At 50.0% G+C, this 27,090-nt stretch overlaps 1 protein-coding gene across 1 annotated transcript in view; it reads right to left on the bottom strand.

Annotated features, from left to right (window-relative positions):
- Nucleotides 1-1,168: 1,168 nt before the first annotated feature.
- Nucleotides 1,169-27,090, bottom strand: part of bcl11bb (BCL11 transcription factor B b) — a 31,118-nt gene continuing 5,196 nt past the window's right edge. Inside the window, exons 2-3 of the mRNA XM_086166667.1 lie at nucleotides 24,599-25,000; nucleotides 1,169-4,254 (exon numbers count right to left, since the gene is read on the bottom strand). Coding sequence (XP_086022793.1) covers nucleotides 2,156-4,254; nucleotides 24,599-25,000 — 2,501 coding nt within the window. The 3' untranslated portion in view covers nucleotides 1,169-2,155. The remainder of the gene's footprint in view (nucleotides 4,255-24,598; nucleotides 25,001-27,090) is intronic.

The following is a 27,090-nucleotide window of genomic DNA, read 5'->3' as shown; positions in this document are numbered from 1 at the left end:
GAGAAAAAAAAAACAAAAGAGAGAAAGACGAGGATGATTTCAGCCTCTCCGAACCCGTCGCCCGCTTTCATGTGGCTGCCGGCCTCCCTCCGCCTCGCTGCCGTGGTCTGTCATAAGATGTGGCCGGTGACTAGATGCGCATTTGGGTGTATTATCATAAACACACACACACACACACACATTTCATATGCTTCCAATTTCTTATGAATGACTCCTCTCTTTCTCCTCCTCTGGTCAGGGTCTCTCTCTCTCTCTTTCTCTCTTCCTCTTCCCTCCTTCTCCCATCCACTCTTTCATTATGAGTTTTTTCCTCAAGGTCATCCCACCTCCCTCTTTGAGTGCGGCCGTACGACCAAAGAAAAAGAAGTCATTACCCGCACGGCCTTTTTTTGACTTCTCACGATGGGTGGCAAAGAAAAAAATAATAATAATAATCATGAATATTATTATTATATTTTTCATGTTCAATAATAATAAAATAATGATAGTAGTGGCAAAAAAAAAACCTGTTCCCGGATCATTAAATCCATATCAGTCCGCAAGGCCTGAATTCGAGCAAGTGAGGTGTGAGAGAGGACGCTGAGGGGGGAGAGAGATTAACACACACGCACACACACACACACACACACACACACACACACACACACACACACACACACACACACTCGTGCAGAGATGGAGTTTTAACCAGTGTTAGCCGTGGCGGGTCAGAGAGCCGTCACGCCTGGTAAAGAAACCTCGGTTTAACCAATCCGGGAAGTGAGTGTGTATGTGTGTGTGTGTGTGTGTGTGTGTGTGTGTGTGTGTGTGTGTGTGTGTGTGTGTGAGCGCGCACACACACACGTCGGGGGTGCTAATCCTGTTGGGACCGACGAAGAGCTCACGCGTGATAGTTACACTTGTTGTCGCAATGATGACGCAAGCAGCTGCTTTTTTTTTCTCCTTTTTTTTTGATTGTTCCAGGCCGTATTTCATGTACAGTCGGGGCTTGTTTTAACATTTATATGTATATATATATTTATATATAATAATAAAAAAAAGAAAATATTTACAAACGATAAACAGGACTGGTCTCCTCACATTGATCACAAGTAGTCTTAACTTATTTAACATATTAAATATGGTGGTTAAATCCTACATCGGGAATGTACTGAGCAGTTAGGGGGTATTTCTTTTTTTTTCCATTAAGTGCAACCTTTATTTTTGTCCAGGCTGAAGCGAGGACAGCAATACAGTAATTGGTTTTTTTTTTCGTTTGTTTTTATTGAAATTCACAAGCCAATATATATAAAAAAATTTGAAAAAAAATCCAGAATAAATTAAATGTTAACATACCAGGGTTTTTTTTTTGTTGTTTTTTTTTTTTTCAATAAGACGTTTGGATTTTTAAAATCCAGCACGCTCTTTTTATTGTCAGGCTGACATTCAGTGCTTTAGGCCTGCGTGTGAGGGGGTGGATTGTAGTCCGCTGCTGCAGCTCATGTAGGAAAAAACAATTTGCTTTTAAAAAGCAAACCGCCCGACACGGTTTTACTCTCAGGGTTCCTTAAAGGAAAAAAAAAAACAAACAAAAAAAAGATGTTTTATAAGGGTGACTTCTTTCGAGTTTTTAGAAAAGATTTTTTTTTTTTTTCCTTTTTTTCCTCGTCGTTGTCTCGGACACGTTTAAAAACTAATTCCGTATGAAATCCCCACAAAGATGTTTCTGCACATGCCAAATATCAATACAAAAAAATTGAATAAATACAGAAATTATTGCACAGTAGAAAGGCTCCGCGGACGCCCCGCCTGGTGACATCTGCAGAGAAACGCCAGGCTGGGGCGTCGCGGAGGAAAATTCGCGTTAAAGTTTCCCCCTTTTTTTTTTTTTTTCTAATTTTTCCTAATATTCTCAGGTGTCTGTGACAAGAAAAGAAAAAAAAAGATTAACATCAATCATTCTTTTTTTTTTTTTTTTTTTTTTGTTTTTTTTTTTTTTAGTTTTTTTCCATTTGAATTTTTTATTTCTTTTTTTTTTTCTAAAGAGAGATTATCCAGCCTCGGCCCGTAGCTGTAGAAGTAGTCATAGGGATTTGTGTGTGTGTGTGTGTGTGTGTGTGTGTGTGTGTGTGTGCGTGTGTGTGCGTGTCTGCCCGTGCAACCCGAGTCCGCCGTCTCAACCTCTGTCCGCCTGCTCCAGTTTGACCTCGCTGGCCATCAAATGTTCTCCGTGCCACTTCTTCATGTGTTTCTCCAGCGTGCTGTAGACGCTGAAGGGCATGTGGCAGATGTCGCAGCGGTAGACCTCCTTCCCGAACTGGCCGTGGGTCTTCATGTGGCGCGTCAGCTTGGAGCTCTGGGCGCAGGCGTAGCTGCACAGGTCGCACTTGTACGGCCGCTCGCCCGTGTGGCTGCGCCGGTGCACCGTCAGGTTGCTGCAGTTCTTGAACACCTTGCCGCAGTACTCGCAGGTGTCGTTCCTCCGCTCCTTGGAGCTGGGCGGTCGTCCCGGCCCCGGCCCCCGCAGGAGGTGCGGGGTGCTGCTGCCGCTGCGCCCCGAGGCGCTCCCCGCCTCCATCAGCTCCCCCGGCGGGGTGGAGAACCTCAGGCTGCCCGTCTCGGAGGAGGAGTGCTCCGAGGAGGTGGCGAAGGGCGAGCGGCGCGAGTCGGTGAATCCCAGGAAAGGCTCCCGGATGAAGTGGCGCGAGGCGGCGTAGCCGGCCAGCAGTTGCGAGTACACGTTCTCCGGGGAGATGAGCGGGATGGCGGGCGGGATCTCCAGCTGCTCCTTCTCTATCTTGATCCTCTTGTTGTTGGAGGGGCTCGGGCTGGCGATGGGAGTGGGCCGCCGCTGGAAAAGCCCCGGGAAGGCTTCCGCCTCCGACGCCGCCATCCTGCCGTTCATGGCGGGCCGGGCGTCCTGGCGCTCCTCCCGCTGCATGAGGTCCTGCACGCGCTCCGAGGGCCGCTCCAGCTGCCCCCGCTCGCCGCCGTCGCCGTTGGGCTGCCGCTCCAGGCTCCTCTTGTTGGGGTTCAGTCTGAGGTGATTGTCGAGGTGGTTGTACGGGTGCAGGACGCCCATGCCGCCGCCGCCGCCGCCGCCGCCGCCGCCCATGCCGCCGCCGCCGCCGCCGCTCTCGCCCGCCCGCTCCGAGCCCAGGCGCTTCTCCGGGGGCGACGGCCTGGGCCCGTTCTCGCCGTTGCCGTGGAACTCCTGCGATTCGTCGCTCAGGTTGGAGTCGGGCCGGCCGCCGTTCCTCAGCTCCTCCTCGTCCTCTTCCTCCTCCTCGTCCTCCTCCTCCTCCTCCTCTTCCTCCTCCTCGTTGTCCATCCCCACGCTCCGGGCGTTGCCCTCCCGGCTCTTGTCGTCGCCGTCGCCGCCGTCGCCCCGGCTCCCCGGCTCCGGGGAGCCCCCCATGGACCCCGACTTGTTGTGCATGTGCGTCTTCATGTGCCTCTTCAGCTTGCTGGCCTGCGAGCAGGCGTGGTCGCACAGGTGACACTTGTACGGCCGCTCGCCCGTGTGGCTGCGCCGGTGCACGATCAGGTTGCTCTGGAACTTGAAAATCTTGCCGCAGAACTCGCAGGACTTGGCCTTCCCCGAGGCCGAGCCCTGGCCGTCGGGCGGGCTGGAGGAGCCGTGGGCGCCCTGGGGGGTCGGCGGCTGCGGGGCGTAGTTTAGGAAGGCGGCGGGTTTGGAGCCCGGCTGGAAGAGGGTGGGGCTGAGCAGGCGGTGCATGGGCGGCACGCGGTTGGGCGACAGCGGCGGCGTGGGCCCGCCGTTGTTGGTGGTGTTGCCCGCCAACTCGCGCAGGCGGCGGGAGAAGTCCATGGACGGGGGCTCCATGGGGGTCATACGCATCACCCGCTCGAAGGCACTGGGGTGCTGCGACAGCAGCCCCATCTCCTCGGGGCCCAGGCGCTCCAGCGGCGGCCTGGGAGGCGGCGGCGGGCTGACGAAGGGCGGCGTCGCCGGCAGCCGGGTCTCCATGAAGCCCGGCGGCGGCGGGTGTTCCCTGAGCAGCGGCGCCGCCATGCGGAGGAGGTGGAACGGGTTGGCGTCTCCGAGGAAGGTGGGCAGCGGCGAGCGGGGGAGCGCGTCGGCCCCCGGCGGCGGCGGCAGGGCCATGCGCGGCGTGAGCGAGCAGTTGGCCGGGTGGTTGTCCAGGTAGATGCGAATGCCGTGGGTGTGCTGGGCGTGCTGGAGCAGGAACCAGGCGCTGGTGAAGGTCTGCTTGCAGCTGGTGCAGATGTAGCTGGACGGCTCATCTTTATCTGCGGGAGCACAGAAACACGGCGGTCACAAAAGATGCCAGCCTTCTTCTCCTCTCCGGTCCTCTTCGCCTCCTCTCCTCCGGCCGAGTCCCGCTTTGTCTCCGGAACATCTAACCATCGTTCCCGCCTCTGCTGACCTCCTGGTATTTTCCTCTCGCTTCCGCTGAAAAAAGCATATTCCAATGCTAATATTTATCTCGTCATAGGAGGATAAAGTCGTACTTTTACAGTCAAACAATTTTTTTTTTTCGTGTCCCTTTCAAAATAAGAGCTTTCCTAAATTGAATTTGGAAATGTCAGACTCATTTTCTTCTTTTTATACTCATCTCCGCCTCACTTTAACCGAGGCGGATGTTCTCCACCTGACATCTCGTCATGAAGGTCCTCCATTTTGTGCAAATGTTTATCTGTCTGCGCTTATGTGTGTGTGTGTGTGTGTGTGTGTGTGAGCGAGCTTGCACGTGTATCTACAGGCTAATGCAGATGGCAGGTCCTGCCCTAAGGCCACAACGCATTATGCTAATGCTAATGTCAGCTTGGCTTTAATATACGGATCCATCTCGGCGACTCTGTCATTTCCATATGGAGACGGGAGGAGGAGGAGGAGGAGGAGGAGGAGGAGGAGGAGGAGGAGGGGAAGGAAAGGAAGAAGAGCGAGAGAGAGACAAGAAAAGAAGATGTGGAAGAGGGCGGGGGAGGGTAAAAGGCCTGACAGCGGAGGTGACAGCGGTGATGTGTCAACAACTCAGATCTTTCTGGTCTTCATGCAGCAGCCACGTGGAGCACGGCTCTGCAATACCCAGTACAGTAAAGTGATAGGTTGTCAACACACACACACACACACACACACACACACACACACACACACACAGATGCAGACACACGGCCCCCCGATTTCATGTCACTCACTGATAAATTGCCCGTTTAAACGGCGCGGCTTAATAAGACCAAATGAATCGATCAGTCACCGCGCTGTTGCCATGTCGACCAGTTGGAGAGTCATCACGCGGGTCTCGGGTCGTCGCGCCGCAATTACTAAATTGCGTATAATCTAGGATCGTATATAAGTAAAATATACTCGACTTCACGCCGAAGTTCGACGCGGACGCTATTTTGGTCGAGATGCACGTGACATCCGTCGGCTGAAGCAACACGGAGTCGCCCTGCAGCAGATCCTGATAGACCACGTGGCCACGCACGCAAAGACTTTTTCTTTTTTAAATTCTGATGTAAACCTGTTTCTCAACTGTTACAAGCTAAGAATTCGGCCCCACATGAGAATATTCATCTGTAGTTTGAATATAATAATTATGCACCTGCATTTCTTCCCATCTGGTCTCAAAACTAACTCTTTGCAGGAAGTTTAAAGTACTTTTTTTCCCCAAAAGTACGTTAAAAATCACATTGTAAGAATAATGAAATAATTTAATAAAAACATATATTTTATTCCGATTCATCAATTCATATAAGTGCATCTATATAAAACAATTAAATTATTAATTTGATAATTTTTTAATAATTAATTTAATAATTAATAATTATTAATTATATAATCATTTTATTTGATAAATAATTTATTTAAAATAGATTTTATTTATTTATTTTGTTAATAAATAATGGAATCGTCTCATGAGGTTTAGGGTCGCTTTAAAAAAAAGTCAGCCGTCACTGTTGAATGTAAAGCGCACACACACACACATGCACACTCACACACACACACGCGCGCACACACACACACACACACATACTTGTATTGTGCAGAGCAGATGAGAGAAGGGGGAAAAAAGCTGATGCTGGATCAGTGTGTAGCGCAGGAAGCTGATCTGGCGCTGTGATTGGTGGAGCTCCCCGGGGAGGCGGGGTCACCAGAGGTTAATGAGGGGCTCATTTACTGATTCTGTCTGTTTTTCTCGGCTATTAATGGGAATCTGTTAGCAGCGTCACTCCCACTGTTTGTACAGGGTGGGACACGACCTGACTTCTGCTGCCTCCGTGTGTGTGTGCGCGTGCATGCTTGCGTTTGTGTGTGTGTGTGTGTGTGTGTGTGTGTGTGGCGAGTGGCGGGCTGCCTGCCTGTGTTTAGTTTGGCTGGGCTTCACACACTTGCTTGGCAGCGGCGAGCTGGACAGCTTAGCAGCTTGGACAGGGAGAGCAGAGGGAAGGAAGGGGAGGCTGGAGGTGGAGGGACTTTAGGGGAAGGGGGGGTATGCTCGGGCATGCACGTGCTTACACACACACACACACACACACACACACACACACACACACACACACACACACACACGGAAGCTATTTACACGGCCCCTGGGACTGGGGCGGCTCTATAGACCTGGAGCTCCATAATCTCATCAACAAACAAGGATCAATACAAAATGAAGACGTGAGATCCAGGAAGTGAAAATGATAATTTGCTGGGTTTTTTTTTTGTTTGTTTTTTTTTCCCAGTTGTCAAGATTTGAGTCCTCCGTGACCTTTCAACCCCCCCTCCGATGTCTACATCTTGTCATGTGTTCACGCCGCAGCCATGTGGCGGCTGATGGAGCAGCGGTGGATGGCGGCGGCGGCGCTAATGGCGGCTGAAGATAAATTTCATCACCCTGACAGGTAGGCGGGGGGTCGGGGAGGACGGAGGTTAACGGAGGAAAATAAAAGAAGCTGGGAGGACGAGGGTGGAGGAGAAGAGCCGGTCAATGGGCGCACTCAGCTCAGCCGTCTGCCGGCCAATCAGAGACGTCGATGCTTACGAGTCATGAAAGCCGGGATTTTTAAATTGTCGTCGTGAAAGGAGAAGAAAATTAATAGTGACGTGAAAGAATCTCCGTTGCAGGCAGCAGAAAGTTGCATTTAAAATTTTTTAAATAAAATCGTGATTAAAAAAAAAAAACCTGAATCTGGATTCATGCGTTTTGCACGTGGACGTGAAAAAAAACAGAAAAAAAAAGGAAGTGAGAAGAAAAGAAGCAGAAGGAGCAGAGGGAGGGAGGAAAAAAAATAAACTGAATGAGCTGAGAGAAAGCGAAAAGAAATAAATGATAGGAAATTGAAACCGGATGAAAAAGGAAAGGAAAGGAAAGGAAAGGAAAGGAAAGGAAAGTCCACAGTGTGAACCAGACCAGAGTTAAATGTGCAGCACAAACACCCCCACTTAGGTTGAGTCCATTCATTCTCCCTTAGCCGTGTGTGTGTGTGTGTGTGTGTGTGTGTGTGTGTGTGTGTGTCGCCTCCAGCCAATAAAAGCCTCCATTAATGAACGACGGCGGGCCGTGTCGCGCTTCACGCGGCTGTAATTACGGACGGATGAGGACCCGTCCTCCGCTGACCGCCCGGGTCAACGAGCAGTTAGCGCCGCCGTCTCCTCCCCTCCGCAGCGCCGCCGACGCCGGACCTAATCGCCCAATTTACCCCGGATTCGCTGACACACACACTCCCTCTCGCACACACACACACACACACACACAATCCGGGCCTAGGTGACTGGGGCAAACGTGGGCAGTGTATAATACGGCCGTAATATAATGAAAAAGGCCGTCTCTCTGCAGATAAAGCGGCGGAATGAAGACGGATGGAAGGGCACCGCTTCGTCCCGAAGAGGAAGAAGAAAAAAGGAGCTAAAGGTCCAGAAGCCCCTGGAGGAAGTTATTAAACCCCTGGCACAGGCACCGAGTCGAGGTGGGCCGGTAATAACGCTCCCCTTTCTCTCCCGGGTTGTTTTTTTTTTTTAAATAAAACCACCGGGCCAATTAAAAGCAGTCTCCGGGGACTTAGATCTGAGCTTTACATCAGATTTTATTCCTTCCAGATTGCCTTTTATAGCCATTATTTTCCTCTCTTGCCTCGAAACGTACAAACAAAATGCCGGCGAGCGAAGCCGAGCCGCGGCGTGGACCGCGAGCGCACGGCCCCCCCGCAGCACACACACATTTCTGTTCGCTTTAGGAACGTCCGGTAGCAGAACTTATCAGACTTGTGCTAATAAGGCCGGGACGCCTCACGTGACGGCGTGCGTCGCCGCGTCCGACGGCGTCAGAAGAACCGGTGGAGTTCTATTGTTGAGGAACCGAGCGGCTGCAGGATCTCCAGAGGGGAGGCTCGATGTTAACAAGGAACGGCTCGATCCGTGCACGTGTGTGTGTGTGTGTGTGTGTGTGTGCGTGCGTGCGTGCGGCATTCCTCGGGTTCAGGTTTTTACCGTGCGACGCCGGCATTCCACCGAGGGCCGGCGAACGCCACGCACACACATTTCCATACAGAACAAAGCAGCCCGCGGGCGAAGCCGCTGGGACGCAAACCTGTCCCTGCAGCCCCTCCCTCGCCCTTCCCCCTTTCATGCCTCATGCACGCTCTTCCAGGCGCACTTGCCGTCAGTGCGTGTGTGTGTGTGTGTGTGTGTGTGTGTGTGTGTGTGTGTGTGTGCACCTGTCAGGAGTTAGCTGACACCTCTCCTGCTGGCAAGGCAGCTCCTCATTAGCATGGTTGTGATCTAGGGGTCCCCGGGGGTCCCAACCTCCAAACCTCGCCCCCCCTCTTCCTTCTACCTTCCGCCCACCTCCTTCTGCCCCCCCACTCCTCCTCCCATCACACCTCTGCTCCTCTTCTCCTCCTCACATCTTCCATCCATCCCTCCTTCTCTCCTCCTCCTCCTTCCACTCCACTCTGCTCTGATGGCTTGTTTGTCATGAGGGGGACTCATCAGGAAACGCAAGATCAACTCAGTGTGTGTGTGTGTGTGTGTGTGTGTGTGTGTGTCACGGCAATGAGGCCAGGCCGAGCGGCGGCTGACTGTCACACTTTCACCGCAAAAGAGTGAGAGAGGCAGGAAGCAGGAGAGGCTGTGGAGGGTGGCAGTAGCAGGCAGGGGTGGAGGCTCTCACACAGTGTGACTGGCTCCACGCTAACTCCAACCAGCTTCAGCATGCTAACCATATACATCTGTGTGTGTGTGTGTGTGTGTGTGTGTGTGTGTGTGTGTAATCAATAGGACCAGCTGAAATGCCTGACAGCGAGATAGTGGATTTAAAGAAACAGTGCTCCCTGATGTGGTTGATGAAAAGGAGGGCTGTATGGAGAGCTCACACACACACACACACACACACACACATGTCACACACAAACTCACACACACATGCGTCACACACAAACTCACACACACACCACACACACTGGGTTGTAAATTCGAGTGACAGAAAACGATCCATATTTACCTCAAAAGCCCCGGATTCTCGCAATGCCCTTATTACTGAGAGGCCTCATACGATGAAGACATCACCCCCACAACACACACACACACACACACACACACACACACACACACACACACACACACACACACACACACACACACACACACACACACACATACAAGTGTGTTTCTTGCGGCCTGTTCGCGCAAAATATTAAAGGAAGATCTGTATTTTACATGACTTTTTTACAGCTGTCAGATATTCAATGAAAACCGGCTGGACATGTCCATTGAGCATGCAATCGAACCAATCGCAGTTCACACACACACACACACACACTTGCACACACACTCACACAGACACACACACACACACACGGGGCCAATCCGAGGCCTGCAGAGGTCCAGCAGAGGTCCACTATCAGTCCAGTGCAGTCAAAGTCCCTAATATCCAGTAAAATATCCCTGTTAGCTTCGCTCAACTCCTGCTTCTAGTTATTTAGATCCAGTTCAGCATTTCTAACGCTTCTTATGAGGGGAAAAAATCCAAAATATATGGATATGTTTTTGGTATTTTTCATTAATTTTAGTTTATTTCCCTTCTGTTTGTAATACCCGTGTGGCCCGTAGCCCTGTTCCAGGCCTGTCCTGTTTTTATTTGACTGTTTGTCTTCATGTCGTGCAGTGAGACGTCAAATATAAGTAATTTACTGTAAAATAATCCGGTTTCCTGAAACACCACTTCATCTCATGACTACTGCTGATACGAATGTACATCCTTATTTCAAAGCATTTCTAACATCCTCCTCGCGTAAAAAATTTCAATAAGTAATTTAATCATTTTGATTTAATGTAAATCTATTTTCATTTTTTAAATTTTTTTTATTTCTTTCTGTTCGTAATATGTATCTCGTACCCCTGTTCCCTACCTGCTCATTTTTTACATTTTCCAATTTCTCCTCATGAGAAGATGAGCAGTCAAACAGGATAATATGAAATAACACGGTTTCCTGAAACTCCGCTTAATCTCACGACTAAACTAATGTAGATTTTTATTTCCGAGAATTTCTGACACCCTCCTCGTGAAAAAAATGTAGATATGTAACCGAATCCTTTTGATTTGATTTGATCTATTATCTGCCGTTTCTTTTCACGTCATGCAGTCAAAGGGGGGAGAGCTGGAAACGCCAGGTGGAATCCGGCGTTTATCTTCTGTCACGTTTGTCTGATTCCCTTAAACCCGGCTGAGGCCTTCTGGCGGACGGGAGGAGGTGGATCACGCCGCCGCCGCCGCCGCCGCCGCCGCCGCTGCCGGCTCTCCCAGAGGATCCGCGCGGTGTCACGGCCGCGGGACGCAAATACAACACGCTCGCGGTTAGAAAGCAGAGAAATCCCGAGATGTTTGTTTTTGTAGATCTGGGGCGCAGATTCCTGAGGAGAGCCCACGGTTCTAGTTTGCACAAGTGGATGTGAAGAACTGGATCTCCGTCGTCACGCTAAAGCCCCGCCGTTGACGTGACGCGCCGTAAAAACAAAGGGCGAACCTCATCGCCGGGTTCCCCTGGAACCAGAGTCCACGTCGGGGAGGACGAGGAGGTGATGGATGCGCGCGGGACGTGCCAGGTTTCAGCCCGAGGCCGTCAGTGATTGATGCTTGTTTGACTCCAAACCCTGATCCCTCCAGAAACCTCTGCTGACGCCGACCGCAGCATTTAGGCGCCATTAAACATGCATGTTACACAACACACGCTACCAGCGCCGCATCAACGCTGCACCTTCAGACGCCGGCCCACAGGAGTCCTCTCAGGACCCGCTGCGACGACGGTGTGTGTGTGTATGGGTGTGTGTGTGTGTGTGTGTGTGGGTGTGTGTGTGTGTGTGTGGGTGTGTGGGTGAGAAGGTAACATTACCATATAGGAAGACAAGGACATCCGTTTACAGGGGAAAAGGGACAAACGTAACATGGATAGATAGATAGATAGATAGATAGATAGATAGATAGATAGATAGATAGATAGATAGATAGATAGATGGTTTCAGCATAGAAATAAATATATACAGACAGAAAGATGGAGATAATATATAAATATAAAGACATCAATGTACATATTTGAGAATGAGAGGGACATTCTGAACTAAATATATCTATCTTTCTGTGTGTGTGTGTGTGTGTGTATGTTTTATCTATATATTTTTAGAGTATGAGAAGGACATGACACATAAATATCAGAATTGCATCGATATTTGAAAATCTAAAGAATGGGATGATATGCCGTACAGTTTATACTACACAATACTATATATATATTTGTTCGTCAGATCAGATTGGTGTGTCTGAGTGTGTGTAGACAAATAGTGTGTGTGTGTGTGTGTGTGTGTATGTCTGTGTGTGTGTGTGTGTGTATGTGTGTGTGTGTGTGTGTGTCTGTGTGTGTGTGTGTGTATGTGTGTGTGTGTGTGTGTGTGTGTGTGTGTGTGTGATAGATATGTCCTCCTGAGCGCCTCCAGGTGCTCCACCCTGACCTCCACGCCTCCTGGGATGCAGGTCAGGTGAACAATGAAAGGAATCGGGTGTCTCCGTCGCTCTCACTCTTTATCACCCTCTCACACACACACACACACACACACACACACACACACACTAACACACACACACACACTCGCCGAGCGCGTCCAGTTGTAGAACAATGCACGAGTGGCTGGAGCTCTGATGTCACACAGGGGGGGCGTGGGTCCAGCGTGGGTCCAGCCCGGGCACGGGGGCGGATTCCAGCATGAAAAATAACTGGAAAGACGTCTCGGACAGAAAGAGCTATGACTTCTGGCTCGACTTCCAGGACAAAAGAGAGAGAGAGAGAGATTGAGCCATGAAGAGAGGGAAAAATGGGAAGAGATGGAGGGGGAGTGAAAGAAGAAGGGGCTTCATAAAAGACGTTGGCTCAGAGCTGCTCTGTGGCGTTTTCTCAAGCCTGACTCATCACCATCAGATGTGTGTGTGTGTGTGTGTGTGTGTGTAGGGGGGGCTATGTTTCCTGCATGAATGTTTTGGCTTATGTGCGCGCACACACACACACACACACACACACACACACGTGTGGGGTCTGCCGTCTATCATGTGACACTGACAAATGGATGACACTCGGGACGCTGGTGGCGGCGAGAAGATGTGAGGGTGAGGAGCAAAGATGGAGGAGAGGAGGCGCGGCGGGGAAACGCTACCTCCTTTAGATGAATATCCCATTTCTAAGCGGCGAAAGCATCACGTCACGCCAAGTCGGATTAGAGCGAAGAAACGACGGCGGCTTCGAAACAAGGGATGCGAAATGCAAGCGAAGCGTTGGAGCTCCCGCCTCGCGGCGAGAAGCTCCCTGGTTCCCTTCCAAACCCGGGACCTTCGCGGAGAAGCGAGTCTGCGAGTTCCCCAGCGTCTGCGCCGGGTTCCTCCGGGTTCTCCGCTTTCCCCTTGCAGTCCAAACACATCGGCGGTCCGGCTTGAGAACGGGAGGCTGAGCGGTTCCACGTCTCTAGATGTTTGAGCCAAGTGTGTGAATGCGGTGCAGATAATGAATGAATCGGTCCTGAGCGATCTGGTTACTGCTCACTGGATAAAATGTAAATACCAAAGCTATTGACGGCGTCAGGAGCCCCAAAACGGAAACAATTAGCCGACCGGACGCGCACCCATCAAGTTAAAATGAATATTGTGGGAGAATCCTAATCCACAGATGCACAAAACCAGAAAAGGACTGGAGGAACTGGAAGTAGAAGAAGAAGATGGAGCTAGCAAGTGGCGGGACATAAGAGTTAGCAATAATGTTGGTGTTACAGACGCGGGAAAAGGAAAACAGGAGCTCCGGACAGGAGCTCCGAAGGAGCGACGCCGTCTTTAACCCCCGAGTGGTCGATTGGCAGAACGACCGATGGCGGAGCTGCGCCGGGATCAGGCACGTCCACGTCTTCCTCACCAGGTGGAACGACCACGACGTGAGACACCGCGGAGGAGCTAACATGCTAAAGGAGGAGCGACGCTGTGGACAAGCGCCCTTTTTTTGGCGGGATTTGTGGGATCGACGGGTCTCATCGTAACTGCTAGTTGGTTTGTCAATTTATGAACTTCAACTGCAGCAAAATAGCCTTTCAAACAAATATTGCTGCAATTTTCTTTACCTGCAACAAAAGTCCATTTTGTGCACAACACCTCCAGTTAGCTAAACTAACGACTAAATCCTCAAGAGTTGCAATCGGAGATAAGATAAATATCTCTCGATCTTGTCACGCGTGAAAGGTTCTCACACTTTGTGACGTCTGTTCGGCTTTGCCTCGCTTCAGTCGCCTCGCCGCCGCCGCCGCCGCCGCCGCCACCGCCGCCGCTGACGCCAGCGCAACGAAGATATGGGAAAAGTGAGATGTCACACTGTAACCTATTTTAATTGGGGTTTTGGTGAACCAGTTTAGCTTGCGCAGGGATAAACCAATAACGTTGACTACTAGATCGATCGCCGACTCTTCATCGCAGTTTGTGATCGTTAAATATGCCGCGTATTCCTCTCGCGGCCGCGCGTCGCACATGCCGTCGTGCTCTGACGGCGTAAACCGAGTGAGTGACGGAAGACACCAGGAACTTTTATCATTTTCTGGACGCCGTTCCAGTTTGTACGTGCTCTTCTGCCGCGGCCCGAGGTGTTGGGCGCTGTGCTCTTTCTGCAGTAGTAATGGTCCCCAGCTGGCTTCGCCCAACTGAGCCAAAGCAGCCAGTCCCACTTAACTACCAGCCCACAGGAAAATACCATCTCGGCCTCGAAAGCAGCACACCAGCCCTTCGGAGCCAATCAGCCTGTTATAAAACTTGCCCCTCACATGCTTCAGCCGTGGCGTAGCGTCCGTGAGTGACTGCAGAGGGGCAGCTGGGGAGGAGAGGCTCGCCGTTCATGATCTAATTCACTAAAACTCCTCTTTTTCTCCCCGGCCCTGCGCTTCCAGCCGGGGGTGTTTTGTGTCGCGCGACACGCTTTCCCAGCCGCACTCAAAACCAGGATTGCGCCGCCTGGAAGCCGCTGCAACCCGAAAATCCGGCGCTCAAGGTTAGCGTGGCAAAGCATGGAGAAGGGAAATGCATTGGGCGCACACAGCTGCCCGCGTCACAACGCCGGCGCTTCTTAGGAGCGTTAGCATTAGCTTTCCCGGACGAAAACATGGAAAATTGCGCGGAGAGAACGGCGAGCGCCTTCCGTCCTTGAGGATCGTCTTCTTTGCAACCGCCGCCATCCTCCGCCCAGCTGGGAACAAGGAACTTCCTATCACACGTCTGATCGCCAGAGCTGATTGGCTGGCAGATAACTCCGTGTAAAGTAAACAGGAAGTTTATATATATGTATATTTATCTCATACATAAATCACATAGATGCTACTTCACATTCAGATCAATTCAGAAGCGGTTTCCGAAGACGGCACGTATACTATTATTTCAAATATACCGGTTCCTTTTTTTTGTTTTAAACCCGTATTTTCCGACGTTTAGCAACCGATGGCGAGAACTTCCCCGGATCGGTTTCCTCCGCGACCTTCTCCGCATTTCCCCGCGAGAAAACGATCCGCGCATTAGCATGACGGCGTGAAATGCTAAATACGGCCCAGAGTCATAAACAGGAAACTCCCTCTCTCTCTTTCTCTTCTTTTCTTTCTCCGTCTATCCACCCTTCATGTCGGAGGTCCGGCTGCTGCCGGCGGCGGATTAAACGCATTGCGACGGTCGTGTCTCCGGGTGAATTCTGTTCCCTCATCTGCGGGTCATGAAACATTCTCAGGTGTGTCAAATCCTCCAAACGTACACACCCTGCACATATTTAGACAAGTGTGTGTGTGTGTGTGTGTGAGATGGCGATACGTTTGGCCCGAGGCCTCCCTTGTGGGTTTCTGTGTGGCCTCTCTCTCTCTCCAACTCCCATCTCTATTTCTTTTTCTTTCTCATTATCTCTCTGTCTTTCTGGCTGTTATCACGCTGATACATTTCCTGCTCCTGGCACGGCTCCTGCATAGCTTATGGTTAAAGAAAGCTTTCATCTATCCAGTGCCTTCAGGACACACACACACACACACACACACACATATATATATATATATATATATATATATATATATCTATACAGGCGGTGGTACGGGCCAGCGCTGCCCCGCCAGACCACAGGCCCAGACAAGCTCCGCTGGCACCAATCACCTCGATAACATCTCGGGCTTTATTTCATTTTTGGCTCGCTCGTCCTGCTCTGGGAGAGACAGGCACTGGGAGGAGGATTTTTTTTTTTTTTGGAAATGTATGAATTATGCCAGTATACCGGGAGGTGTGTGTGTGTGTGTGTGTGTGTGTGTGGACCCCTTTAACCTTGAGCGGTTCCCCCCCTCCTCCTCTTGTAATGCCATCTATGGACATGACAGTGCAAGCCCCCACTTTCATCCCAGGAACAGGCCGGAGCAGATGTTTCTTTGCCCTTCTTTCCTTTTTCTTTTTTTTTTTTTTTTTTTTGGACGGCGGTCTCGGCTTTTACGAGTTAAACCCCCAGCTTTTGTTTCGGTATGTGTTTTTCATTTCTCCTGGATATTTGGCATTAGCCGGCTCTAATAAGTATCAAAAACAAAGCTTTTGTCTGTGAACGCGGGGCAATGTTTTTTGTTTTTTTTTTCTTTTTTTTTTCAAGAAGGAGGGGAGAGAAATATAAAACAATAATGTCCTCAAATGGGGACAATGGGTTTATTTTACTATTTCCCCCGTCACATTACCCACAAACAACTACTTCCCTCTTTTCCTACGTGTGTGTCTTTTGGACGTTTGGGAAAAAAGCGGAGTGAAAAAAGACTTCATCTGAAACATAAACCATATTTTTTAGGGGTAAAAAAAAAATCCAGCCTCAAAATGAGACAATGGGTTTATGTTACTTTATCCTCGTCTCAAACAAGTGCTTCCAGACAGATAGATAGATAGATAGATAGATAGATAGATAGATAGATAGATAGATAGATAGATAGATAGATAGATAGATAGATAGATAGATAGATAGATAGATAGATAGATAGATAGATAGATAGATAGATAGATAGATAGATAGATAGATAGATAGATAGATAGATAGAAATTTGTCATCACAGCCATTTACATTCATACATTATAAGGCCTAACCATAAGCCTAACCTGCAGTGCTATCAACATACATATATATATATATAAAACTATATATACAGCTATATATAGAGATAGATAGATGGATAGGTAGCTATATATAAATTCATATATATATATACACCAACACAAAAAGTTGGATAATATACACATACACATATGTTTATCTCTATATATAGAGAGAGGGAGACATATATTTTTTTTCAGAATGAGATTATCCATCAAATCCAATTCTGAAAAAAAATACATTGTTTCATATATATCACCCATATATATGACTTATAATATATAATATATATATGATATATTTATTAAGTATATTATGTAATATACATAATAAATATATATAGATGATATCTATAGTACGTATAGTACGTACATATCATATATAGTAAGATCTGTATGATATGTATGTAATATATATGTGTATGTTGTATATTATTTCTCAATGTGTGTATTAGACAATACATATAGACATACAGAATTAGAGGAATAAAACATTTTTTTTCAGAATGAGATGGATAGATACATTTATATGCATCAATACATATCTTGAGATTGAGATGATATATTTTCTTTGAATGGAACGGATATATAAATATAAATATAAATATATACACAGCAAACACAGGATATGGGCTGAGACAGATTTAGCCAGAAGAACCTTTTATAAGAATACAAGTATTAAGCGTTGATATTTCTGACTCGGCTTCCTCGTAGCAGAACGCCATCTTTCCTCGGCCTCTTCCAGCGACCCCGCGAGTGTGTGTGTGTGTGTGTGTGTGTGTGTGTGTGGCGTTGGCTTCCGGTCCGCCATCACAGCGCCACCGTCTTGCTTTCACGCGAGGGCGTTCTCCCTCCCGCCCCCCCGACACTAAAAATAGACCCCGTGAGTGAAATCAGACTCACGTTCTGATTGGATGTTGCTCGGTCGTTGTTATGGATACCGGCTGTGCGCACCTGACGCTCATCACCTCCGAGCGCAAACGATGTATTTTTCGCCCCCCCCGCCACCGCCAGACATTACAAGAATTTAAAATCAAATAAACACATGAAGTTTATATTATTTCAGCCTGGCATGCTAAATGAACTCCGATGGTTTTCACACCTTCTCTATTTTTGGTCTCGGCGGACGAGTTTAGGGGACGAGGCCTTCAGTATCTCTTGGGGCGAGGACATCCTCGGGGGGGGGGGGCGTCTTCCTGTACAAGCTAACAAGCTACCAGGGGCTAGCACCCATCATCAGCTAACAGTAGCATCCCCCCCCCCCCCCCCCCCCCCCAGCCCCAGTGGGTGCTTCTTTTCAGAAAATCATCCCCATTTACTTCTTTGACATGTCACACACACACACACACACACACACACACACACACACACATGCGTGTCTGTCATGACTTCTCCAAATTGCAGTGGAAAGACGCCGTTGTTTTTGTTTCTATACATGTGTACTTACAATGTAATTACACCAGAGCCCCGCACAACCCATAATAACTGTAATGACAGCCAATGATTAAAAAAAAAGCCTGCCGATAATGTAATAGCCGCCAATGATGTAATAACTGCCTGTAATTTAGTAAACTGCCGATAAAAAATATGAATAACTACTTCCCGATGATGTAATAACTACCGATAATATAATGACTACTGATCAATTCAAAAAAAGTAAAAATGTCTGTAATGTAACTACTCCCATTACTGTGATAACTGAGATTACTGCCAAGAACATATTAACAGCTTATAAAATGGAATCAATAAATAAGCTCAGAAAATGTAGTTACTATTCCACGCAAAGTAAAAAAGGGCCGATAAAATAATAACATATCGGACAAAAGAAGGAAGTGTTTTTCGTCCCTCGAACGCGTGTTTCTGAAGCAGCGTCGTGACGACGGCCGAGCGGAAACGGCGCCTCTGTGGCGTCGGCGGCCTCGTAAGTCATCGACGGAGATTCCAATCACGATTCGTCCGTCGACGTCTCCCTCCGTTATTTCACGTCTTTCCGTGAACTCGCCGGGTGATTTTACACGCCACCGCTTTTCAGAAAGGATCAAGCGAACGTGAACCAAACGAAACACCTGATGTTATGATTCACTTTTTTAAAGATAAATAGAGGCTTCGCCGCAGCCCAGACGCGGCGGGACGAGGCTGCGAAAAAACCCCAGGCTACCAAATCCAACGCGCCGCCAAAACGCCGTATGCAAAACCCAAAGACGTCACCGCAGAAGTAATAAATACTTTTGCTTCTGACGCTTGAGCGACATTCCGCTCGTAACACCGGAGCGCTTTAACGACGACGGGCCCCCGAAGAGTTCCCACATTGAATCCATGAAGTCAAAAGATCGGAACGCGTCATCGGACGTAACTCGGCACCTGCTATCCAACGGCGGGAGGGCCTTCCAATTCGCCTTAATAACAGCAATTTATGCAGGGAATATAAACACATTCTCCCGCGCCGACGCCGGGAAGTGAAGGCGCGGCGGCGTTAGCATCCGTCAACGCCGGGCGGCGTGTTTGTGTTGCTCCATCAGCGCCCGCCATGCACGGCGGCGGCGGCGGCGGCGGCGGTGGCGGTGATGGCGGTGATGGCGGGGAGCGAGAGGTTTTGTGTTTTTTTTCTAATACCTCTTTAAGTAAGAAAAGGGGGCCGTTAAGGAGCAAAGAGTCCACACATCTGGAAGACACAGTCGGGCCGGCACATGCTGAAAGTTAGCGGTGGCGCTCGCAGTCCAAATTAGTGGCGAGTTTTATTCCCCCGCTGTGGTAGGAAAATATCAAATCTGCTGCCATATGAGTGCCATAAAGCCTGGCTGTGGAGCGTTTGATGCCTTCATGTGGGAGCCTTTAAGATGTGTGTGTGTGTGTGTGTGTGTGTGTGTGTGTGTGTGTGTGTGTGTTTGGTAAGAGATGCAGGCCTTAATGTGAGTCACTGTGCTTTTTCCTGCAAGCAAACACCTCCTATCGCCGTGCAATCTGGTGTGCATGTTTCCGCTTTAATGCGTGAATCATGCATTTCCACTTTTCAGGTGAAGGTGTGTGTGTGTGTGTGTGTGTGTAACCTTGCCCCCCCCCCTCCCTCTTATAGACCCAGTTGACCCTGCAGGATCCAGCAGACAGACAGACACGAGCGGAGTCAGACGGGCCCCCGGGGTGGTCCCGTCTGAGGCTCAGTGTTATGGGCCAACAACACGAGGGGCCCATACGCAGGCAGGAACATGTATACTGTAATTGTGCACAGGCCGATTCTGTGAAAGTGAACCCAATATGCTTAGAGTGATGAATTCATGACTGGGAGCGGGAGTTATTTTAATGATTCATCTCAGTCTCCGGTTCAAAAGGAGCTTCTTTTCTTTTTCCTTTTTTTTTTTTTTTTTTTAAATTTCCAATATCGTCCCCGCTGTGAAAAATGCAGGTTAACGTGAAGCGAGGCCGTTTGCGTTCGGGATTTCGGGGTTTTCCGCCCAATCCGGCGTTTTGGGTCGTTTTAAACTGCAAAATAAGAAAATGATGCGACTCTACTGACAGCGACCTTTACGAAATTTGGAGGAAATTTAAATCGTCGAGAAATAACCTCCGAAAAAATTCCAGCGATTTTGTTAGATCGTCTTCCATGAGATATCAAAAATAACACATCCTGCCTTTAAGAAGACTATAAACAAAGCAAAGAAATAGACCCCCTCCTTTCAGCTGCGAGTTTTACACGATAAAAGGAAAATCATTTTGAGTGTGTGTGCAAAAGATCCCCGAAAGCAACGCGAGAAAAGCTTTAAAACAGCTGAAAGTCTAATCACGTAGCGTAGCATCAAGTAGCATGTGAGCTAAACCTGTTTTCCTATAGAATCCATAACGGCTTCTAATGCGTGACACTCGAGAGCTCCTCCACTGTCAAGAGCTAATGGGAGACAGAGGCCGTGCATCTAAAGTGTGTGTGTGTGTGTGTGTGTGTGTGTCCGATATCACTGAACACACACGTTAATATCAGGCACACATGCACAACAGGAGACCGTGCGAGGGTGGGGGGGGATAAATTCCCTGGCGTGCGTTCAAAAATCTCATACGAGCCCATATAAACATGCCGACACACACGGAACTGCACACACACACACACACACACGCACACACACCTATGCAAAACCGCCACCGTGTCACCCCCTAATCACAACCCCAGAGCCTGGACATCAAATGAAGCAAGTTTTTTTTTTTTTTTTTTTTTTTTGGGGGGGGGGGGGGGATCATCAGGAGTAATTAACGCATTTTCATATGCAAATGTGATTAATGCAAAACTACAAAGTCATTATGCAAATGGACTTTTCCTTGAGCCTCTGTACAAATATTCACAGCTCAAAATCAGGGATCAGTCTCGCCATCTTTCTTCTTTATCTCCCCCCGACTCTCTCACTCTCTCTCACTCAGAGTGGAGATAATACGTAAGTAGCATGTGAAGTTATTTTCTAACTCACGCGGTGTGTGTGTGTGTGTGTGTGTGTGTGTGTGTGTGTGTTTTCATGCGATGGGCCGGGGCTGTGGCATTACGCCGCCTGCCTACTGATTACTGGCTGCTTGGCAGTAGAGCGAGACAGGGAAGCCGGCGCGCAGGGGAAGGTATGAATATGCAAAAGCCTGATTGCTTTTCATGATTAAAGCCTATTTAATATGGAAATGAGAGCAAGCCAGGTGATTAAAGGAGCATTGGGTGGTGCATTGGGCCGCCGAAAAAAGAAAGGAGGAGAGAGATAGAGGAGAGGAGAGGAGACACCTCCACATCTGAGTGCCTTTCTTTTTTTTTTTTTTGGGAGGGAGGGTGTTTTTCGGAGGGGTTGGCGGTGAAACAACTGTCGAACATCGCCGACTTGACCTCTCTTTTTTTCCCTTTTTGAAAACGCCGTGGCGTGTTTCCATCCAGCGGGCCCCTTTATGACTCAACCGGGGCTGAAAACCAAAGAGGCCCGAGCTCGACGCGCCGTAACACACTTTCACACTCGCTCGGGTCGGGGCCGCTGACAGAAACACACCGCGCTGTCGAAACGCTCGGGCAAAACCTCCTTACATTAGCGTTAGCACTCACTTAGCGCGTATCCTCTGTCTGAGGACACACACACACACACCCACACACCCACACACACACTGACTGCCAAAAAATGCAACGCTAGCTGTGGAAAAATAAAAAAAACAATTAAATCTGGATTTAAATTCAACTTGCATTTCTATGCGTCATAAATAATCATGAAAAATAAATGTAAGAATGATGGAATGCTTAATAAAAGGGCATGTTTGAAGACAGTTACAGTACAGTAATGTGATTACCGACTCCGCGGCAGCAACGACGGCCGGCGACAGCTCGCTCCTCGCAGATTTCTCGTCGTTTACGAGCCGGCGCCGCCTCCGGGGGGCCGCTCGCAAAAAAACTACCAAACAAACGTCTCCCTGCCTAAAAGCCCAACATGACAATGTCACGTTTGTTCCCGTGGCCTTATGAAATATTCACCGGGCAGTTGCTATCTCTATACACTCTGTGTGTGTGTGTGTGTGTGTGTGTGTGTGTGTGTGTTGTGGGGCGGGGGTTCAAAGCTGGGCCAGGGTCGTCTCAGCGCCGTAACACTCCTACAGTGACAGCCTCCCCGCTTGTGCCCGATGACACACATCATTTTTCAGGATTATGCACGGAAAAAAAACACACACACACACACACACACACACACACACACACACACAGACGTATTAACGACAGCAGAATGCAAGCATCAGCAGGAGAGAAATCCGAGGTAGGGGTGGGATGGGTGGGATGTGTGTGTTCGGGGGGTTGTTTTCCAGCCGGTGCAAGCGTGTGTTACGGTGTGTATTTGCACCCTAGTGGGGTTAAATCTGCTGGCCTTGCAGCCTGTTTGCAGTTTAAGCGAGCGGGCGCCGGCCCACAGACAGGATGCTATAAAACACAACCCGGAGCCAAATTACATAAAAAAAAAGCCAGAGTTGAGGGTTAAAATCCCCCCAAAATGCACTTATATGGTTAATTCCTCTCCTTTTGGTCACCTGCGCTAAATAACTGAACACCCTGGCAGAGAACTCACACCGCATGTAAGCAATTTAAGTGTGCATCTGTGCACGAGTGTGTGGGTATGCGTGTGTGTGTCTGCGTGTATGTGTGTGTGTGTGTGTGTGTGCGCTGCTAACACTTTGGACTTAATTAGACCTAATAATGTAATCTAATTTGGTTGAAACTTGAGACTGCCTGAGTGGGAATCTAATGTGTTGAACAAAGCTTTCCTCCGCTCCCCCTTCCATTCGGCAGGCTTTGGAGTGCTTCCCCCTCGCTTCCCCCTCGCTTCCCCCTCGCTTCCCCCGTCTCCTCACGCCGATAAGACGGCGTCCGCCTGAACGCTCCTCCTCTGACCCGACCCGAACGCTCCTCGTCTTCTCGCTCGCCGGCTCGATTTTCGGGGAAACAAACAGCTTCGTTGTTTATGAGCGTTTTTTTTTTTTTTTACAAGTGTTTTCTTTGCACACACACGCATTCTCACATTGTGTGTGTGTGTGTGCGTGTGTGTGGCCGCGGACTTTCCGAGGCCGTCGACGAAACATGCGTCGCCGTGTTTGAATGGTTCCCGGGTCCGAGTGCGGCGCCGCCTCTGGAGCCTCCGGTGCAGATCTGACGTTAAAAGGCGATCGAAAGCGAAAGGCGGAGTCGGAGCGAACGGGAGTTTTCTCAAAGACGGCGGCGTGTGTGATGTCAGTAAACGCCTCTGCGGGCCTTCAACTTCAAACCGTGCATGAAAACAATGACTTTACATTTTTGCCGTGCATGTTTCAAAAAACAAAACCACCGTCCCGAGCGTGAATACGAGGAGTAAAATCCTCGGTTTAGTGGGGTTTGGGGTGTAATTTGCTCTTATTAATGTAAATATGCTTTGAAATCACATATTTAACATGAGCCGGAGCCTCCGTGCACGTCGGCGTGAGGGTTTAATGTTGTGAAAGTGACATTTTTCCAGTCCCGGTTCAACTTGTCGTGATGTTTCTCGACTTGTCGGGGCCCGCCGACCTGCAGCCGCCGCGTCACGGCGGCCGGCCCGTGTCCGCGGGCCTTCACGAGGCTCCTTCCTCTCCCCGCTCGCCCGTCCCGCTCTCGGCCGCCACTTCCTGTCTCAACGTTGGCGTCACGCGTCGCGTCCCCGACGATCGCGCCCTCTCGTCTTTCAACCGCTTTATCCGGCGTCACGGCGACGATGGCCTAACAGCGTCCGCCTCTGTGAAGTCCTCTCAAACGCAGTTGCAACTTTGAACGCCCCCTCCTCCTCCTCCTCCTCCTCCTCCTCCTCCTCCTCCTCCTCCTCCTCCTCCTCCTCCTCCTGCTCGGCGGTGTAATCCTGGACGGCCTCCCCGGCTCTCGGGGCGCGACGGCGACTGCCTCCCCTGATAACTTTGAACTGGTGTCCCTGCAGCTCTGACAGCAGCCCCCCTCCACCCTCCGCCCTCCACCCTCCGCCCCCGCCAGATTATTAATCCCCTTCTCCTCACCGCGCACAAAGATGAATTTTAATCAGCTTCTTTAGCCTTGTTTTTTTTTCCTTTTTTCTTCTCCTCATGTGCTGCAGGATTTCAAATTACAAAACGGCACGTGACGCGTCCCGGAGATACAAACACACACAGAAACAACATTTCCACAGTTGGTTTCAGTTGAAGAAGTCCTTCAGGCCTGTCGGTGTGTGTTCTGGGTGTTCGTTCACGCATGTACGCGCGCGCGCGTTTGTGTGTGTGTGTGTGTGTGTGCGCACGCGTGGGGCATGTGTGTGTGTGTGTTTCGCTTCAACACAGAGCAAAGCCCTCCCTCGCTCTAATGGAATCATCTGGGCCTACATTAATCCCTCCTGAAGGCCACTGTCAGAAGAACAAGCAGCTGGGATTCCTTAAAGAGAGTTATCTGTCTTGGACAGGTTAGAGGTGTGTGTCCAAGTGTGTGTGTGTGTGTGTGTGTGTGTGTGTGTGTAACCATGTTGTAGTACCTCCTTTTTCTTGTTTGGGGCAAATCCCCTTGGCCGGCGTCAGCCTCCTCTCGGGGTCCTCCTCCCCTCCGGGGGTCACCTGGATGCCCACCTCCACGGGGAGCGGTCCCCTCCCCAGCTCCAGGGCTCTGATCCTGGGGGAGACGGGGATCCCGGGGGCCCCGCCCGTCTCCCCGGGTTTGGAGAAGGAGCCCGGGCCGCCGGCGGGGCCCCGGCACAGGCGCCGCTTGTGCTCGATGAAGACCAGGATGTCGCCCAGGGGGAAGTTTGTCTGGCATTGGCCGCAGGTCAGCAGGTCGTGCTCCCCGGGGCCCCCCCGCCGGGGGCTGAGGGCGGAGGGCGGGGGGGACGGGGACCCCGTCCCTGAATCATTCGCTTCTGCCGCTGCCGCTGCAGCCGCTGCTGAAAGACAAGAAGAGGGAGAGCAGAAACGTCAGGGGCGTCGCTTCACCTCATTCTCAACACGCCGTGGGTTCGAGTCCCGTCCGAGAAAAGCCCACGCCGACGCCCACACACACCAGCAACACACACACACCAGCAACAAACTCGCACCAGCAACACACACACACCAGCAACACACTCGCACCAGCAACACACTTGCACCAGCAACACACTCGCACCGGCAACACACTTGCACCAGCAACACACTTGCACCGGCAACACACTCACACCAGCAACACACTCACACATGAAACCTGCGCCCTGCAGGAGAAACTTCACCGAGGCCGGCATCTGCACACCTTATCTGCCCCAGATCTGCGTGGGTGGGACTCAAAGCTGCATCTGTGTGTGTGTGTGTGTGTGTGTGTGTGTGTGTGTGAGTGTGAGTGGCCGGGAAGCTATTCATGTCACTCTGTGCTATGGGTTTCCGGTGACAGCTTTTTCTGTACTCATGTGTGTGTGTGTTTGTGTGTGTGTGTGTGTGTGTCTGTGTGTGTGTGTGTGTGCGTGTGTGTGTGTGTGTGTGTGTGTGTGTGTGTGAGCTGATGATGATGATGGCTTCCTTCAACGACGTGGGAGCCCCGACATGTGCAGAACAAAGTGCAGTGCAGCAGAGGCCACATCCACCCGCGTGTGTGTGAACAATGAGGAGAAAAGAAAACTGTGTATGTGTTTTTGTGCATGTGCGTGTGTGTGTGAGAGAGAGAGTGCGTATGTATGTGTGTGTGTGTGTGTGTGTGTGTGTGTGCTGAATGGAGCAGGTGAGTTCGAACACTGTATTCTCCACAGACAGAAAATCCATAAAGCCAAACCCAGGGTCCTGTTAAGAGAGTAAATCTCATTCTTCACAGATCTGACACGGTCATTAATAACCATTACACATACACACACACACACACACACACACACACACACACACACATACACACACCTCCCTCCCCTATGGCACAGACTTAGTCCCTCAGCTTAACATAAATCCCTCATGGACAACCACTACTTTTTTCCCCTCCCAACGCCGCCCCGATGCACCCGTATGACAGTGTGTCGTCCTGCGGGCTCCGGGGCCTCAGGGACCCCAGGGACCCCCAGAGGCCCCCAGGGGCCCCAGGGACCCCAGGGGCCTCCGAGCCAGAGCGCCTACCCAGGGAGAGGAGCTCATACCTGGGAGAGGATCCCCGCTCCTCACTTCCATCTCCCTTTTCTCCAAACATGACATTCTCATAATTGCAAAGATAAAGAGTGTGTGTGTGTGTGTGTGTGTGTGTGTGTGTGTGTGTGTGTGTGTGTGTGTGTGTGTGTGTGTGTGTGTGTGTTCACGTTCCTGGCTGTGGAGTTATCACAGATCCTAAACTCCCTTATCGGCCATCTCAAACTGCCAGGGCGGCGCTGCTCCCTCTAAACTCCCTCTCGTAGCCGTTAAACCCGGAGTGTTCCTGCGTGAATATCACACACATTCTCACCCCCCCTTTTTTTTTTCAGAAATATGACTTTTGCAATCACACACACACACACACACACACACACACATGTTCCAGTCCACTCATTCCGCCCCGGAGTGATGATCCGGTGCCAAATATCTTTTCTCTAAATGACGATGGGTTCCTGGACGCCCGCCAGATAATTTCCATCTCATAATCTTCGGCGGCAAAGACGGAACACAAACACATATTTACCTGCAGTTCACAGCTTGTGACGATAATTCAAAGAGCAACGTTTGTGCGCGTGTGCATGCACACGCACGCACGCACGCATGAGATATCTGCTAACAATATGGCGCCGTGCGGTTTGATGACAAGACAGGTGGCAAGATGGCGGAGAAGAATAACGCCCCGAAGTCAACGGGCTGACAGACACCTGGGCATTTGAACTTGACTTAGACAAATAGAGAAGGCCCTGTTTGCTAACCTATGGTTGAGTAACACCGCTCCGGGGCGCCGCGCGGTAAATTAGCGGGCGTCTTAACTGTCACCGCCACTGGAACGTCGGTTGGGCATCTTTTAAGAAGATTAAAAAAAATAAAACCCGCACAGAAAAAATAGGGAAAAAAAATA

The sequence above is a fragment of the Fistularia commersonii genome, chromosome 20 (assembly GCF_037954325.1).
Source record: "Fistularia commersonii isolate RoL2024-O1a breed Wild chromosome 20, RoL_Fcom_v1.0, whole genome shotgun sequence".
In the NCBI taxonomy this organism is placed as follows: domain Eukaryota; kingdom Metazoa; phylum Chordata; class Actinopteri; order Syngnathiformes; family Fistulariidae; genus Fistularia; species Fistularia commersonii.
The sequence above is the reverse complement of the archived record's forward strand: the minus strand, read 5'-3'. Positions and strand labels throughout refer to the sequence as shown.